The 19,641-nt window shown below is 35.4% G+C and overlaps 1 protein-coding gene across 1 annotated transcript in view; it reads right to left on the bottom strand.

The window, feature by feature from the left end:
* The window catches only part of PLXDC2 (plexin domain containing 2), a 434,538-nt gene that overhangs the window by 197,784 nt on the left and 217,113 nt on the right, over window positions 1-19,641 (bottom strand). The window contains exon 3 of the mRNA XM_002750087.8: window positions 18,524-18,670. Coding sequence (XP_002750133.1) covers window positions 18,524-18,670 — 147 coding nt within the window. The remainder of the gene's footprint in view (window positions 1-18,523; window positions 18,671-19,641) is intronic.

Here is a 19,641-nt window from a genome sequence, read left to right as displayed (position 1 = left end):
TCTGATACTCTTCTCCAAACATAGGTCACTGTCATTGCAATAACTTCCTCATAAGCGCCATGGCTCTATTTCTCTTTAAATTCATTCTCTATGCCAGGGCCTCAACCCCAGGCAACAGACCATGGCCTCTTAGGAAATGGGCCACACAGCCAAGAGGTGAGCAGCAGGCAAGCCAGCAAAGCTTCATCTATATTTACAGCCGCTCCCCATGGCTTGCATTACTGCCTGAGCTCTGCCTCCTGTCAGATCAGCAGTGGCAGCATTAGATTCTCAGAGGAGTATGAACCCTACTTTGAACTGCACTTGCAAGGGATCTAGGCTGCATGCTCCTTATGAAATCTGATGCCTGATGATCCATCATTGTCACCCATCATCCCCAGATGGGACCTTCTAGTTGCAGGACAACAAGCTCAGGGCTCCCACAGATTCCACATTATGATGAGTTGTATAATCATTTCATTATATATTATAATATAATAATAATAGAAATAAAGTACACAATAAATGTAATGTTTTGGAATCATCCCAAAACAATCCCCTCCTACCCTCTGTGGAAAAACTGTCTTTCATGAAACCAATCCCTAGTGCCAAAATTAATGGGGCTTGCTGCTGTATATTATCTAGCATATCACTTTCCCACTTCAAATCATTCAATCTAGAATCCCATTCTCCCTAAGAGTCATGTCAACATAATGAACATGAGTTCTAGGGCACACCATGAACTGGTTCCTACTACTTGATAACTTTCACCCTTATATTCTCTGGTCCAGCCAGCCATAGGCAACATATTTTAGATCCTTGAACATGCTACCCTTAACTCTGGGCTGTGGTGCATCTATGTGACATCCTTCTGACGGCAATATTCTCTCAACCTTGGTCAGTCATGGCTTCCATATTCTTCGAGCTTTGGCTTAGTGTGGATTACCCCCAAAGTCAATCTTTATATAAGGACTTAGGGGTAGGCAGTTTATTTGAAAGTTGATCCCAAATGGCACTTGCTCAAGGAAGAAGGAAGGGCAAAGCAAGGAAAAGAGAAAAATCAATAGCAGGTACAGTATTGGACATGTTATCATTATAGGCGGTTGGGCCTCAGTACCCATGGTCTGAGAAACAGTAGAGAAAAACACATGCCTCAGATTCACTTCACTAGAGGTCAGGAGTCTGGGACATTAATCTCTCCTATCCTACAAGAAGGACTTTGTGATTAATTGGACATAAAAGTTGGGAGTGAGTGAGGAACATCTAGAGTCAAGCACAGACTTCTAGTTGGGTGACTGGTGAAGCATAGTGTCACCAGTTGAGATTATGAATGCAGGAAGAAGAGCTATTTTGGTTAGGTACGAATGAGAAAACTTGCTGTGTCACTAATTAGTTATGCATCCTTTAATTAAATAATAAATGACCTCAAATAATATATAAAACAAAGGAATCTTCTGCAACCAAAAAGGCTAACAGAACCCTGGGCGTTGTCATAAAAAGCAATGTCAATGACATTTCTTTAAATGTAATACTGAAACAATGGTGCAATTGCTACAGCTTAAACATTATGTGCTCTTGGATTTCATCCTTTAAGAAATATTTAACATGAAAGAAAAAAAAAGATTCAAGAAAAATAAATGGATTAAGGGTCTTGACAAAATATACAATAAAAGCTCAGAAGTAAAACATTAAAGAACATGAGGCATAAATAAAATCAACTAAACTTGCTAACTACTTTCTTAAAATCTATAGAAAAAAGTTATAGTTGAAAGAAGGGGAAATGGCAACTTTGAGACAAGCAAAAGAAGTATTAGGTTTTCATATGATAGAAAATAAACATTTGTGAAACATTTTTGAAGAGTTGGTGGAGGTGTACAGAGTCTAGGTGGTTTTCAGTAAATTTATGGCACCTACATCCATATATGACTGTGCCTTAAGGTCACGTCATGCTTTCCCAAAACATATCCCATGAAAATTTCTGCTGGCAACAGACTATCAGACTCATTCAGAGTCATACTCCTAGATTTCTGAGTGTGCCTACACTTCTACTTGCCATATTTTTTCTATGCTAATTGCTATTCCTTTTCACACTAATTATTATAATCTCAGTTACTAATTCTGTTTTAATAACACAAGAATTATAACCCTAAATATACTCAATTCCCATTTGACTTTTTTGCCTATTTCTCAGTGGTATGGCAAGGACGAATTAATTAGTCAATGCCTCAAACTTTGAAGACAGAAACCTCTTAATAAAGAGTTAAGAATCTGGAGTGGGCACATTTATAATCCTGAAAACCATGTTTTAAAATGTCATTAATAAAAATGTCTTTTTGTTTTAGGACAGTTTCTTATTTACTGTCATAAAACCATACTTTTCTGGCTCCCCAAGTCTTTTTATTTTAGCTTTATAAGAAATAATCCTGCAGAAAGCAGCTTGCGGGAAGAAAATTAGTAGTCACTGTGGTTTTAATAATTGTTGATCTCATGAGTTTATGATAGCAAAGGATCAAAAGAATACAGTGAGCATCCACTTATTAAAAAATAAATTAACAAATTAATCATTAGTTTTTACACACATATTTTAGTGTTCTAGTTTTAATCATTCAAATAATTATATATTTGAGGGGCACATATTTATCTCCTGAAACTCTCAAATAGGTGAGGTGTATTATTATTGGCAAAGTAATATTTATGTTATTTTTTTTCAAAAAACAATAACAAATATAAAATCAAATAGATATTAAGTCATAGTATTTTCAGGTCATTTATTTATGTCAAATATTAACTTTGGGAGGAATTGTAAAACATAAGAAAAATTATATTTGCTTTATTTACATAAATATTTCTAGTATATTTTATTTCCAGTAAGATTTATATCCCTAATACATAAAAATGATCCAATAAACACCCTATACCAATGATACATTTACTTGGGAGGTGGTATTTTCTTCCAGGCTACATTTAACAACTTACTTTTTTGAAACTGTATAAGGTCCACATAAAATTTATTCATCTATAAATGCTTAGAATAGATTATTGTTGCTTTGCTCCTTTACTCATCATAAAACACACCTTTTGTAATCTTCTTTTAATGGAAGTAGATGGAACTTGATTTTTAAATTTTTAATTGCTCTTTCCAAATAATTGAATGCTTTAGTATGGTTTTGGAGTCACAGAGACCTAAAATTACATTTCAGCTTTGGTACTTAGTAACTGTGTAACCTCATACATTATTAACCTTTTAAAGCCACAGTCAGCTCATCTATAAAGTCAAGACACTTCTTCAAAAGGCATCATAAAGATAAAGATCAAATGACAAATAATACCTGGACCATCACAAGCATTGAGTCAATGAAATCGAACAATGCGTATTGTGTACATGAAGGTATCTAGCAACAGTTCTTTAAAACTAGTTTCCTAAACACGCATAGTTCCTTATTTGATTCCTAATAAATAGTTGAAAATAATTTATGTGCTTTCAGATATACCAGTGCATTATCACAGTACATTAAAAAAAAAGAATTAGGCCGGGCGCGGTGGCTCAAGCCTGTAATCCCAGCACTTTGGGAGGCCAAGGCGGGTGGATCACGAGGTCAAGAGATCGACACTATCCTGGTCAACATGGTGAAACCCCGTCTCTACTAAAAATACCAAAAAAAAAAAAAATTAGCTGGGCATGGTGGCGTGTGCCTGTAATCCCAGCTACTCAGGAGGCTGAGGCAGGAGAATTGCCTGAACCCGGGAGGTGGAGGTTGCGGTGAGCCGAGATCATTGCACTCCAGCCTGGGTAACAAGAGCGAAACTCCGTCTCAAAAAAAAAAAAAAAAAAAAAAAAATTAAACCAATTCTGGTAAATTGCTTTTCTAATAGAATCAGTATCACAATTAGACATGTTTCTGGGCAATGTTATGATGTCTTCATTTTTGTTATATTAAAATACTCATAATTATTGTATATGCATGTGTTAAAAGAATGAAATTAAGATTTAATATATCAGATATTATGCTAAGTATTTAGCCTGTATTTAGCAAGAATTTAAATGCCAAAATCAGTAGGTACAACTATAATGAGAAGCAGGACACCTGTATAGTCTCATAGCATCTTGCAACAAGATTTTTTTGAATTACAAAATAAAAAATAGTAACTTTACAGTGAAAAGACAAAACCTGGTAGGCATCACTTTAACCAGGTAAACAAAATTAACCTCACCATTAATGAGACATATTGTCATCATGTACCTCCTGATACGATGCACAAAGAAGGACATCCCCATCATAGTATTGTCAAAAACAGAGATCTATATTTAATCATGAAGATACAGTAGACACTCAAAATCAGGGATATTTTATAGAATAACTGGCCAATACTCTTTAAGAGTGTCAAGTTCATGAAAAACAAAGACTGAGGAATTGTTATAGATTGAAGGAGACCAAAATATGTGACAAATAAATGCTATATGGGTCCTAGGTTGGATCTTGAATAAGAAAAAATAATTTGCACACAATTAGCAAAATTGGAATAAGGTCCATGGATTAGTTAAGGGTATAGTACCAATGCAAATGTGTTGGTATTAACAATCGTACTGTGGATATAGAAGGTGTTGCCATTTATGACACTGGTGAAAGCTCCATAGATTTTTGCAAGTTTTCTATAAGCCTGAAATTATGTCACAACAAAATCTTACAAAAAGAAAGGATGAATGACAAATACGAACCACCAGTAGGTATTAGAGCTGAGACTTCAATCCAAACGTGTTGGGCTCCAAAATGCATCTTGACAACTGTATCATTTCTATCTTTCTTCTTTCATACTACATGGTTTATTTCCTACCTGTTAAAAGCCTTCAGTGACTGTGTTTTCTACCTGGAATCTTTAAGATTGTCAGTCTTTTGCTCTTGGTAGACATAACAGCATGATTTTCTTTAAAATGCTTTAACAACAAAACACTTTTTTTTCAGATGGAGTCTTCCTCTGTTGCCAGGCTGGAGTGCAGTGGCATCATCTTGGCTCATTGCAAACTCTTGTCTCCCGGGTTCAAAGGATTCCCCTGCATCAGCCTCCTGAGTAGGTGGGACTACAGGTGCATACCACCACACCTGGCTATTTTTTTGTATTTTAGTAGAGATGGGGTCTCACCATGGCCAGGATTGTCTCTGATCTCCTGACCTCATGATCTGCCCACCTCAGCTTCCCAAAGTGCTGGAATTACAGGCATCAGCCACTGTGCCTGGTTAATAAAAGCTCATTTGACAGCACCCAGATGCATGAGTGCATGAGGTCCAGAGACACAAAATAGAAAATCTGAGAAATGTGTAAAGCAGTCTACTCAGATTAAATGCACCACATTATAGGGACTGGGCTAACAGAGCACAAAGCCAGGCTAAGCATTTGCACCACTAGCAACACCTGGGCCTGGGAACAACAGGGAGCCCCACACCAGCCCAGCCTCAATGACTGTTTTTTTTCTCACATTCCAGGATCAGATGCTATTATTTCCTACCCTCCAAGGATAGCTCCAGGAGCCTGTCTTCTAAATGTATAAAACATTTACTTTCTATTTAAAATTCTCAATGATGATTGTCATTTCATGCTTTATTCCCCTATTAAACTGAAATAACTTTGCTTATAAAAGTAATATAGGCCAGGTGCGTTGGCTCACACTTGTAATCCTAGTGCTTTGGAAGGCAGGAGGCTTGCTTGAGGCCAAGAGTTTGACACCAACCTAGGCAAAAGAGCAAGACCCTGCTTCTACAAAAATAAAAAAGAATATGCCAGGCATGGTGGCCTGTAATCCTAGCTACTTGGGAGGCTGAGGCAGGAGGATTGCTTGAGCCCAGAAGATCCATGCTGCAACGAGCTACGATCACTTCATTGTAACCCAAGCCTGGGTGACAGAGCAAGACCATGTCTCTAAAAATATAAAAAATAAAAGTAATATAAACTGAAAAGTGGTTGACAGAAAAAAATAAAATTGGCAGGCTTTCACAACAAACAACTATTAAAGAGGGAAAATAAAATATGGAGAGGCATATATGTGAATAACAGCATTGCAATTTCTTTTGTCATACCCTAAAGTAAGATCCTGCTTCTAGACTGTAAGTGAGTCTAGTGTATTCCAAAATAAAATAACACCGTGTGCAGGATAACTAAGAATGCTTTCACTATGTAGAATTTTTTTTAAATGGAATTTTAAACATTCTGATACTCTGGGAGGAGTGGACAGGACATGGGTCATTAACCCAGTCTCCGAAAACACTGGAAACCTAATTAAAAGTTCAAAATGTTCATGGAAAGGGGCTGATCAATATATAAATATACAAACAGGGAATAAGCTACTTCTTTCAGAATAAAGTCCATCAATAGAATTGATTTTCTGAGTTCAAAATTCTAACCTCTTCAGCACTTTTTTCATAGTGGATCTTAGAACTTAATTAATCCTGACTATTGAATGATGCTTTTCAAGGGAATATACATAAATTGGAAAACAAAACATAAACGTTTGCAACTAGCTGATGCTGGTGCACATGAACTTGAGAGTAAGTGAACAAGCATCATTTTGACCTCTCTCACTGCATGGTTCCCAGCAAACATGTGGCTACAGTAGCTTGCCTTTACTTGCAAATGCTGAGAATTACTCATATTAGTCATGTGATATTTACAACTCAGGCAGAGTTCAGAGTCCAGCTGTTCAGGGGTACAGAGAGAGTGTGACAGGATTTTATAAGAATCCTTCAAGGAAACAAGGGTTTGTCTGAGAGCTAGAAGGAACTGCTGCCAGATTTTTCATGCTGCCTTAGAAGCAAGTCAATGGACTTCTCCAAGCTTCTTGAACCTCAGTGTGCAAATCATTCACCTAGGAGTTTTGTTAAAATTCAGATTCAGATTCAGGCGGCAGAAATCATGCATTTCTAGCAAGCTCCTAGTACTTCTGATACTGCCCCCTGGACCCTACTTTGAGGAACAAGGCTCTGTGTTATCTAAGCGGTCTTTGAAACTCCAAAACCATTGCTGTAAGGAAACTTTGGAAAGAGTGAAATAGGTTAAAAGGATGAATAGACTTGGTTCTGGAAAAGATCATCTCACTTTGCCTGGTAGCACTTGTATGGCCTAAAATTTTCCACTGACAGAATTGAAATCTAGAGGTTCCTGCTAGCCAAATCCTTTAAAATAAGTCTGCAAAACATGAAGGTTGTGACGTTCTTGACCAATGATCCTCAAAAAAGGCAAGACAAAAAAATATTTCCTTGTATTTGTCATTCAGAGCTTGGAAAGGTCCTTCCTTTACTCAGTTGATAACAGTCTGCCTTTCAGGGAACAAACTTCCTAATTTCCAGTGAGTGGAAAATACCTGTTTTAAAGGTAAATGTTTGCATAATAGTAATTATTATCGATGTAACAGATATCTTGGACACTATGCCAGGTATTGCTTTAAGGATTGTACAAATACTACATTATTTAATCCTAATGACAAGCTTAGGAGGTAAATGCTATTATTACTTCCATTTAATAGATTAGGAAGTGATTAAGAAAGCGTAAATAACATGCTGTTAAACCTCATAGTTGGCCAAGTGAGGACTAAAATCCAGGCAGTCTGGTTCCAAGTCCATGTGTTTTGACACTAATTCAAACTGCCCTTCCACTGACATGTTAGGATGAAATGTTCTTAACACAGCAGTGATGAATCCTCTAGGAGATGGGCACCCCAAATACTCCAACTTGATCATTACACATTCTATGTGTATAACAAAATATCACATGGACCCCACCAATATGTAAAATATGTACCAATTAAAAAATGTTTGGGATTTAGTGAGCAAAGTTCATGAGTGAAGTCACTAAATAATTCAAAATTCCATTGATGATCGAAATTGACATTTAGACCAAGTTCAATTTTCATTCTTCATCCTCCTTTGCTAACATCTCTTTAAAAAAAAATAGAAATAATCTCAAATGAAAGAAAAGTTGCTAAAAATAATGCAAAGAATCCCCCCCACCTCTATTTTTAAGTGCAGATTCATCTTTCCCATTTTGTCACATTTGTCAACTTTCTGATTTTTTTTAAAAAAACTAAATAAATTGATGCTTCACAACACAGCGTCCAAGAGTTGCTCCCTTATGACATCCTACAGATTCCTACAGTTTGGCCCACATGGAATCAGGACTAATGTGCTTAACCTTGGCCTGGTTATTAAACTTGAATCTTACTTGGCATTTCTTTTCAGACAGATGCTGCAGGGTAGGCAATTTCTGGCAATCTATCATTAATAGAGAGTGGCTAATACGGTTTCGCTTCTAGTCCCATTGGCATTTTAACAGAGCACCTCTAGCAAAATGAGAAAAAAGATGCCTACCCTCTGGGGCTGGGAATTCCAGGCACACTAGACGTTCTGATGGGAAAGCAGTTTCTAAACAAGCCACATAGAAACCTGGCCATTTTGCATAGAGTATTATCCATCCACCACCTAAGTGATATGCTATAATTAGGTAGGAAGGAACAGACAAAATTAAAGATATTGGGACCAGGTATAAAAAAAATAATGTTTAAAGATACTGAAATACTGACCTTCCCAGGAAATCTGAATCCTCAAACACATTCTTTTATAACATGTTTCACAGGAATTAATCTGCTTTCAGATGTGCTTACTCTAAAAGAACATTATATTCCATCTATAGTTTGCTACATTTTCTATTACAGAACATTTTCTTTCAAAGGAGTCATGTAAAATCTTTATCATCCAATAACTTTAGGATAAGAATGTGTTTTACATTCGTGTTATCTAAAATTAAACTGTTGTAAGTCTTCATAGGCTCCTGAAGAGATGGCAGAAAAGATGATAAGAAATAAGTTGGAAAAGAGAATCTCAGGTTAAAGGCAGAGTAAACATACTTGTTTATTGCATTGGAGACATGGTTGAGGGGTCTCCTTTTTAGCAGCCTTTATGATTATGAAAGTGTAATATGAAATCTTCTAATAGGTTTATCAGAAACCTAAATTGTTTACCTCACTCATGACTTTAAAAGGTGAATAGATATTTATCTATCTAGAATTATTTCATAGCCATCACTGGTAACAGAGAATATATTATATTACTTTACAAAAAATGACTAATTTTATTTAAAAACTGGTGCTCAAACTCCAATGAAGACCCAAGATGTAGAAATCATATTAAATTGCAATGAAATATGAACTCAAATATGATCTGTCAAATAAGACAGCAACTTCTTGCTTTGGGAAGTGAAGGTTTGTTATATGCAAAACAAATTGATCAATGTCAATTTCATAAGGCAGCTGTCCTCAAGGCTCTCCAAAGTCCTTTCCATGTCTAAAATTTGGTGCCTAGATTCAGAAAGAATAGATTAAATTATTAGTAATATGCATGTATTTATGTAATCATCTCAATAAAAAGAGTTGGTTAAGTTCAGCATATTAGGTGGGCCTAAGGAAAGATTAATCTGTGTCGTGAGTGCCATCAGCAGGACAGGGGTATATTGTTCCATGTCCTTATTGGCTTCCAGGCTGGTAGAACAGCCCTTTTCCCAGTCATGCAGAGAAATACAACTCAGCCACTCTAATCGTGTTAGTTTTGTGCAATGAAAAAGAGTCAGGCCCTGAAATAATATTTGGGACAAAGGGAATTAACCTCAAGTTTGGTAAGTGACTTAAGTATAATTGAAGTACAATGAATTAATGGTAGAATTTGTTAAAATTTATAACTAACTATAAAGTGCCATAAAATCTCATTTGAATCGATGGTATGTGGAAGGCAGGACAGAGATTACTAACAACTACTTAGTACAGGAAGAAATTGACAGGGAATTTAGGGATTTGCCTAAGGTCTCAGTTGTAATAAACTTGAATTTAGATCTTGTGATGCCAGATCCTATGCTTTTGAATTCCTATTATTTTTAAACAAATTAATCCATTATTACTTTGGAATGTATATCTGTTTCTTAGGAAGTTGAAGACTAGAACACACCTTTTAAATATCCAAAGAGAATTCCTTTGATATTTTGCAACTATATGAATTTTTGGAGTACTTAGAATTTGATTAGCGCAAAAATATAAATAGTATTGAATAAAATATTATATTATGTCAAGTATTTCTTCCTTTATGTATGTAGAAGACTTTATTAAACCAAAATTAAGCTATAGAGACATATGCAGATACAACTTATACCCATCTGTTATTAAACTTGATGAAAATCCTACGAGCAAAGACAAGTAAGACCAGGTCGATAAACTTGTGTCTCACTTGAACTGAAGCAACTCAAAAGGCAGAACGCGCCTAGTTTATTCAACCAGTCAAACATAAGATTAAATAAAAAGCAACCTATTGTTAGACATTATGAACAGAACTCAGGCAAAACTGTGCAGTCTAGATAATAGCCTAATAGAGAAAGCAAATTAAATTGCCTTTCAATTTAGTCAATTTGAAAAATGAGCACTTATCAACAGACTCTTTGATGGACAGAAAGAAATAAATGTGTACAATATGAAAAAGCAACCTACTAAAGTCACCACAAGCGACCAAATTTAGCTCTCCCAACATAAACATGATGTAAATATGAGCCCCATGATCCTGCTAGCTGAAGCAATAAGTTCTTTTCCTGAAGGGAATAAAAACAGAAACCCTCCCAAAAACTTAATTTTTTAATGAAATTTTCTGTGTATATTCAAGTAGTCAGAAATGCTATCAAGGAAAGTTCAATATAAAAATTTTAAATGTTCAACACATAAAAAGTCATACAAGTTTCATCAAAAACCTTACCTGCATTATGACAGAGATAAAGTGAGATAGACAGAGAACAGCACTTGAACCATTTCATTTTGCTGGTGTTTCTTATTTAAAGAATCAATCTTCCTACCAACATATAGAAAGATAAAAAAAATTTAAGCCAGAATATGTTTATGCCTGGCAAACAGTATATTGGCAATTGCTTGGCAAAAAATATTCATAGAAACCTATAGATATAAATACATAAAATCATCTTTACCTGTCCATCCGTCTATTAATATATCTATCTACTGGCTATCTTTCCATCTATCTCCTCATTTATCCTATACCTATATCTCTATCCATTCTTCCATCCATCATCCACCCACCCACCCATCCATTCATCCATCCATCCATCCATCCTTCCATCCATCCATCCATATTCTTGCATCTATGTATTTATCTGAGGGAGACTCAGATGTTAACTTATTTGGGAAAGACAAGATGCCTCCCTTGACCAATCTTTAGTCAGTCTCTGCTGAGGCATCTTCTCCACTAGACCTCTCTTGTCTGTGGACTTGTGTGTCTATCTTTGCCTCAGTCAATTTCAGCAAAAATCCTGCTAAGTAAGTTTAGCAAGATTCCCCACCCTTGAAATCTGACCACCCTCAATACTGATCGAATCCTCATCTCCCACTGTGGTATTGAATCACCCCAACCCTCCTTCAGTAAGAATCCTAACAAGTCAGTTTAGGCACAATTTCCACTTATTTCTCATGTCTCCTCTTAGTCACCTTCCCTCCACTGACACTCACTCTGCTCTTGGCCATATTTTCCCTCTTGCCCATGCTACATTTGGAATGGAGCCCAGTTCTACATCAAGGTTCTTTCTCCCATTGCAATTGTCCTAAATACAATCTGTTTTTACTGTTTTACCTACTTTTTTTGACAAGGGTTATTTTTTTCTGTTTTTTTGTTGTAAAGAATTAGAACTCTCAAATAACAGTACTCAGCAACTGTATCATTTTGTTGAGGTTGTCAGTGTGCTCCTATAACTATTTCATTTTTATTCTCAACATTGTCCTTGGAGGTAGTCAAGGGAGGCATTTTTATCCCTTTTTTTGTAGATTACAAAGCTGAGGTGCAAAGAGGCCAGAATCTAAGAAAATAAGTGTTGAAGCTAAGGTCTCCTAACTTCAAACCCTGGACTCCTTCCACCAGGACAGAGATATGTCTCTAGGAGTTATGAATCAGAACGTCATCAACTGTCATTTCAGAGGACAAAAGAATTCTAATATGTGTGGCAGTTGAATCAAACTTTGTTCCCAGAAACATATTAAATAATATAGATATAGAAATATAGAGGAAAATCACAAAAATGTGGAATTTGAAATATCTAGAAAGAGGGAAAAAACAAGTCCAGGCTGGTTTCTAGGTCTGTCGTCAGAAACGTTTTGATTTGCAACGTGAAAACTGTATGACTCTGAATGAAGGACAAAATACCCAGATAACTGTGAGAATTTTAACATAAAGTGCCTGCCTCATTGCTTACTCACCATATGGCAGGAACTCATACCAATTCTTCACTTGGCTTTATCTAGAAAGACATGGTCTTTCCCTTAACTTGTCAACTGCAAAACTTGGTTTTAGTATCTGCTTATTTTGCAATGATTTAAGAAATATTATTTAAATCAAAAGGACAATGGAGAGATTTGAAAGCACATGAAATCAAATTCCAATATACACATGTGTCATATAAACACTAATGATTATGGTTGAGATTATAAAAGAAAAGAGATATCAATGTGTTTGGGCACCTCAAATATGCAAATTAAGTGATTTCTTTGTTTTATTCTGCTCTGACATGATAAGATATTATTGTGGATGGGAGAAAAGGGAAAACTTACTTTATTTCTATCCTCCTCCTCTTTCAAGAATATTATCTAAGATTCCAAAACACTGTTTGGACCACATTTATATGTAGTGACAGTAAAGGGGGAAATTTTTTTTTAAAAAAATAATGTTCCTAGGTAAGACATCTCTTGTACCCTCTTCTCTTCCATTTCAGGAAGAAGGCAAATGGGAGGGAGGGCCTCTCCTAGAAGGGCCAACATACTTGCTTTCTTACTCTACCTCTTGCTTACTCAGGGCTAAATTGTTAGTCCTCCAGCCCTGGGTCTGGTCTGTCCCTAGCTAAATCTTTCTTCTTTTTTTTTGCATAATTTTTTGCTAGAATATATACTCTTGGCCATGCAAATTACATGAACTGTGATAAGATTTGAGAAACACCCTTCTTCCCCTTGGAGCTTAAATTTAAATCCTGTTTCCAGGCAAATTACCAGAAAGCTTTTTATGTCGATGAGAACAGGAGCAAAGCTAATTAACAAGGTGGATTCATGTTTGCCGTTTTCCATTTTGCCTCATGCTTAACCACCTCAATAACAGGAAGTATGTGTGTGTGTTCTGTGTAGACGTGTATTTGGGCATTATTGAGCCCCCTGTTCATAATATTATATTAATACTAAAATTATGTTATCTTGTGTGACAACTTGATTCTATTCTGAGAAAGGCACAATCGAAATGAAACAAAGAGAACCCAGCAGGATGGGAAAGGCAGAAAGACCAACTGAGGAAATATTAAAACATGGATTACTCTATACAACTTGGAAAGCTCAAACTAATATTTAGTAATCTCATTTATGAAAAAAGAATATAGGTAATTTAAAAAATATTCTAGCAAGCAAATTTACAAGATCTAGGCTGTAAAGCTTATTTAGATAAGAGAGTTCATATAACATTTTTTTTCCAAATGAAAACTAGTGAATATTACCAATCTTATTGTTATAAATGGAAGTGTGTGTGTGTGTGTTTTTGTGTGTAAGTGTGTTTTTTGTGTGTCTGTGATAACAAAGTAGATACAGGACCAATATTTTCTTTACTTCCATAAATAAAGTTTTATTGGAACAGAACCATGACTGTTCATTTACATATTGTCTATGGCTATTGAGCTGTAACAATAGAGTTGAGTAGTTGTGACAGAGAACATAAGGCATGCAACAACTAAAATATCACCTGGCCCTTTAGAGAAACAGGTTGCCAACCCCTGCTATGGAGTCCAAGAATGGTCCCCTGGATTAGCAGCATCAGAATGACCTTGGAATTTGTCAGAAATGCAAATTTTCTGGCTCATCCTAGACCTACGAAATAAGAGATTTGTTTTTTATACTGATAAATGAAAGCATAGGAGAGCACAAGACCATGGATAGCAAAGCTCTGTACTGAGTCAGCCTTGCATGAAACACATCAGAAAGTAAAAACCACAATGATGGAATCAAATCTGACAAGACATAGGCAAAAAATACTCAAAATTAAGGGAAAACCCTATTTAAAACAGGGTTTAACCTCCATTGTCATTAACAATGAATCCAACCCTAAGTGTCTATTGGTTCCTGAGCTACAGTATAACCATAATAGCACATATATAATCTTTTAAACCTTTGTTTTGGGGTCAGCAATATGTGTGAAAGTTTGTTACACAGGTGAACTCATTTTATGGGAATTTGTTGTATGGATTTTTTTCATCACCCAAGTATTAAGCCTATTACCCAAAAGTTACCTTTTCTGCTCCTCTCCCTCCTTCCATCTTCCTCCTTAAGTAGACTCCAATACCTGTTTTTCCCTACTTTGTGTTCATAATTTCTCATCATTTAGCTCCACTTAAAAGTGAGAACATGCAGAATTCGGTTCCTGTTTCTGGGTTAGTTTGCTGAAGATAATGACCTCCAATTCCATTCATGTTCCCACAAAAGACATGATCTTATTCTTTTTTATGGCTGCATAGTATTCCCTCATGTATATGTACCACACTTCTTTATCTAACCTGTCATTGATGGGCATTTAGGTTGATTCCATGTCTTTGCTTTTATGAATAGTACTGCAATAAACATTCACATGTGTGTCTTTATGGTAGAATAATTTATATTCCTATGGGCATATACCAGTAATAGGATTGCTGGGTTGAATGGCATTTCTGTCTTTAGGTCTTTAAGAAACCGCCATTTTTCTTTCCACAATGGCTGAACTAATTTACACCTCCACCAACAGTGTGTAAGTGTTCCCTTTAATCTGCAACTTCACCAGCATCTGTCGTTTTTGACTTTTAAATAACAAGGATTCTAATTGGTGTGACATGGTATATTACTGTGGATTCGTTTCGCATTTCTCTAATGATCAGTGATATCGAGCATTTTCTCATATGCTTGTTGGCTGCATTTATGTCTTCTTTTGAAAAGTGTCTGTTCATGTCTTTGCCCAATTTTAATGGTTTTCTTTTTTCTTGTAAATTTGTTTAAGTTCCTTATAGATGCTAGATATTAGACATTTGTCAGATGCATAGCTTGCAAATATTTTCTCCCATTCTTTAGGTTGTCTCTTTACTCTGTTCATAGTTTCTTTTGCTGTGCAGAAGCTCTTTAGTTTAATTAGATTCCATTTGTTAATTTTTGCTTTTGTTGTGATTGCATTTGGTGTCTTTGTCATAAAATCTTAAAATATTTGCCTGTTACTATGTTCAGAATGGTATTGCCTAGGTTGTCTTCCAGAGTTTTTATAGTTTTGAATTTTACATCTAAGCCTTTAATCCATCTTGAGTTGAACTTTTTATCTGGTGTAAGGAAGGATCTAGCTTCAATCTGCTGTATATGGCTAGCCAGTTATCCCAGCACCATTTATTGAATAGGAAGTCTTTCTCCATTGCTTGTTTTTGTTAGGTTTGTTGAAGGTCAGATGGTCATAAGTGTGTGGCCTTATTTCCGGGTTCTCTATTCTGTTCCATTTGTCTCCGTGCCTGTTTTTGTACCAGTAACATGCTGTTTTGGTTACTGCAGCCCTGCAGTATAATTTGAAGTTGGGCAACATGGTACTTCCAGCTTTGTTCTTTTTGCTTAGAATTGTCTTGGGTATTTGGGCTCTTTTTTGGTTCCATAAAAATTTTAAATAATTTTTCTAGTTCTGTGGAGAATGTCATTGGTAGTATGATAGAAAGAGCACTGAATGTGTAAATTGCTTTGGGCAGTATGGCCTTTTTAATGATATCGATTCTTCCTATTTGTGAGCATGATTTTTTCCATTTGATTGTGTCTTCTCTGATTTCTTTGAGCAGTGTTTTGTAATTCTCATTGCAGAGATTTTTCACTTCCCTGGTTAGCTGTATTCCCAGGTGTTTTACTGTTTTTGTAGTGACATAAATGAGATTGCCTTTCTGATTTGACTCTTGGCATGGCTGTTGTTGGTGTATAGGAATGCCTGGGATTTCTGAACATTGATTTTGTAACCTAAAACTTGCTGAAGTAGCTTATCAGCTAAAGGAGCTTTTGGGCCTAGACTATGGAGTCTCTAAATACAGAATCATGTTGTCTGGAAACAGGAATAGTTTGACTTCCTCTCTTCCTATTTGGATGCTCTATTTCTTTGTCTTGCTTGATTGCTCTGGCTAGGACTTCCAATACTATGTTGAATAGGAATGATGAGAGAGGGCATCCTTGTGTTGTGCCAGTTTTCAAAGGAAATGCTTCAGCTTTTGCCCATTCAGTATAATGTTAGCTGTGGGTCTGTCATAGATGGCTCTTATTACTTTGAGGTATGTTCCTCCCATGCCTAGTTTCTTGAGCATTTTTAACATGAAGAGCGTTGAATTTCGCTGATAACTTTTTCCACCATTTTCTCTTAAGAAATGTTTGTTAATGGCTTACATACTCATGGATAACCAAGAACCCAAGTTATGACAATGGCAGAGAAGTTAAAATAAAAGCCTCTAAAAATTGTATATATTTAGCAATTAACATAAAGAGCACCAGTTAAGTTACAACCAGAAGTTCAAGTCCTTTCATTTATGTTTGAGGCTACCTCAAGTGTTAAAAGCAACAAAGACACTGCCACACTAACAATAAGAAAATTGGACCATTTACAATATTATCATTTTTCATTTTTCATGAGACAACCAGAGAATCATCACAAGGCAACCAAGTAAACCCTATTGCAAAGAGAACAGGCTTCTTTAAGGAGAGGCATGAGACAAAGTGTCTTACCTTGGGGAGGGCAAAGAGGAGAGAGGTGGTAGCCATATTTGTATAGGAGAAGAAATCAGCTAATATTTGGAGGAACTTCTTCCTCTCCCTGTATATATTACCCATAGAGGCTGACACTAGGACTAAGCCACATCACAGAATTCCCATGTGCATACACCAACATCCAAAATTCCACAAAGTATATTTTATACTATTAAGCACTATGCTATAGTAGGAAGGTTGTCAAATGCAATAGATCCCAGATAGACATTGTTCAAATCTAATCTTTATTATTTTCCCTTCTTTTGAAAATCTGTTTGAAATTCCACAGTGAATTATTTCTAAATCTGTCTTCTTGCCTACCTGGGTTGTCTGAATATAGAAAAAAGTGGGTGGGGGTGGATGATGGAATTTAGCAAGGAAAGGTAGCTACTTCGTGTGCTTCTCAGACTCAGGAAGCATGTGCTCTACACTGAAAATTAAATGAATCATCATGGTATACTATACTTAATTTCCATTTAGCTTTTAGAATTCGATCTGATAACAGAAATGCCTTCATATAAACAAGGAAGGCCACTGCCAAAAATTTTGATATTTAACATTTATCAAATCAATGCCTCTCTAAATAACTCCAGCCATTGACTGTATTAGTCCTATCTTTATATCAATAATGACAAAAGCACCCAAAAGGTTAAAATTGTTTTCTTTTCACTTCAGGTCATACTAAACTGAGCAACTCATGGCTTCATTGATCACCATGTTACCCAGGGGTAGCATCACCACTGTTACCCAGGCCAGCAAAACCAAGTACCCTTTAAAACGTTAAATCTGGCATTTATCATAAAACGATGATCAAAGAACGTTCTGAGAACCAAGTGTGATAAATGTTACACACACACTTTGCGCATCAGCTTGGCTACCTAGCCTGACTTCTCGGTTTACCATTTTCTGGTGGAGACCCTGGGATAGGTTATCTGAATTTTCCAGGACTCCTCAGTTCTCTTATCTGCAATGTGTAAGTTTATAATATTTAAATCATAGGACTGTTGTGAAGATTGAAAAAGCTAATGCATTTGAGCATTCAGGCTGGAGCTTGAATAGGCTATTGATGACCATGTAAGGCAAGAGAGGCTGGTATTAATATTCCTTCTCATCTCCAGTTTACACATGCAGAAGGACCTCAGAATAGTTAAATTATTTATTTCAGGAAACACAGGAAATAATCAGCCCAGGCTTACAATATAAGTCTGATCCTTTCTAAATTTTATTCTTTTTCTTTATATTAAACTTCTTTATTTAAGACCATAATTTGGTCTATATATGTTATCTGTCATAAATGACTTCAGTTAAATCTTTGGTTAAATCCAAGACCAAGAGCAATAAACCCATGTAAATGGGAAGATACCAAATTCAAGAAATTTTAAAAAATGTTCCATATACTCATGGATTATAAGAAAACTAAAAATAATCCAAGATAAAGCTCAACTTTGAATCCAATACACATTCATCAGATATACTAAGAAAATGATTCAATTAATGGTAGTTTATCAAAACATTTCTATTTCATTTTCTTTAATACCTTGTATGCAATTAAATCTAAATTACAATTGTAGAAATGAATACATTGGAAAAGTGATTACCACAGATAAGACTATTCTAATATTTAATTATCAAACTTATATAAGAAATGGCTATATGCCAATTAAAGCAACCATTTTTTCGCAGTAGGAAAAAAAAAACCCTGAATGTCAAAAAACTTACTGCAGCTTGCCGATGAGTATTGGACAATATTCCATGAATCTTCACTTTATCTTTTTCCATTTGGTCTATATTCACCCACAAATCCCGGCTGGCAGAATCAGATGGACCATATATCCGAGATATATAGTAATTGTGGTCTGTATCCTCCTGCAATAACAGATAATAATGTATATCAAGAACAGAGATGTTTTCCCTACAGTTCTTTTTAAAAATATCCTACTGAATTTAACAATATTAATAGTCTTTAACAGAGCCAAGTGATTTAACTAACCTCTAAGAGAAGTGAATTCAGATTAAATAAATAAATGTGCACATACACAGACACACACATACACAAACTGTAAGAAAAAAAGAAAAAATGTTAAAGGAATAGGTCTATAATTTGAATAATAATGTTTGGAATGTGAATTTTGTCTAATTCATTTATTATCTAAGTGCTAATTAAATAAAATAAGATGATTCTTGAAATCCAGTCAAATCATGAATCCTGAATCCCATGTATTTTTTCCCAAGTCATCAATCCAGATATATATATATATGTGTGTGTGTGTGTGTGTGTGTGTGTGTGTGTAATTGATCACAAAAGGGAAAAGAATATTCCCAGCAGTATTCTGAACAGATTTTGCCTTATGACTAAAAGAAAGACTACAATCCAAAATGTAAATGTTGAGAACAGTGATTAAATGGTTTATATATTTAACAATTTCAAAACATATTTCCTTCTGAGTTTTGTATTTTACGTGTGTGTGTAAAATCAGTAGTCTTCTTTAGAATAAATTGTTAAATATACAAGACTTGGAAGGAAATATAAACTGTGTACAAAGATCTAATTTCTCACCAGAACAAAAATGTCCTTTTTGAAAAAAATGTCTCTTTCCAACTTACTAATAAAACCCTAAGATATAATCACTATTCGTAATGACAAATTGAGACTTCTTTAAAAATAAGGTTATATCAGGGTCTGCTTTTAGCTAGTGGTCCTGGAAATGGAGAGAATATATTTGTTTCTTTAATTTGGGTTATTAAATTCTACTTTTATTTGAATTCTCATTATTGGTGTTACCATAGTACCTGTCACAAAGCCTTTATTAGTCATGCTTCCCACTCCCCAAAGAGAT

The sequence above is a fragment of the Callithrix jacchus genome, chromosome 7 (genome assembly GCF_049354715.1).
Source record: "Callithrix jacchus isolate 240 chromosome 7, calJac240_pri, whole genome shotgun sequence".
Lineage (NCBI taxonomy): Eukaryota > Metazoa > Chordata > Mammalia > Primates > Cebidae > Callithrix > Callithrix jacchus.
Note: the sequence above shows the minus strand (reverse complement) of the source record. Positions and strands in the feature narration are given on the sequence as shown.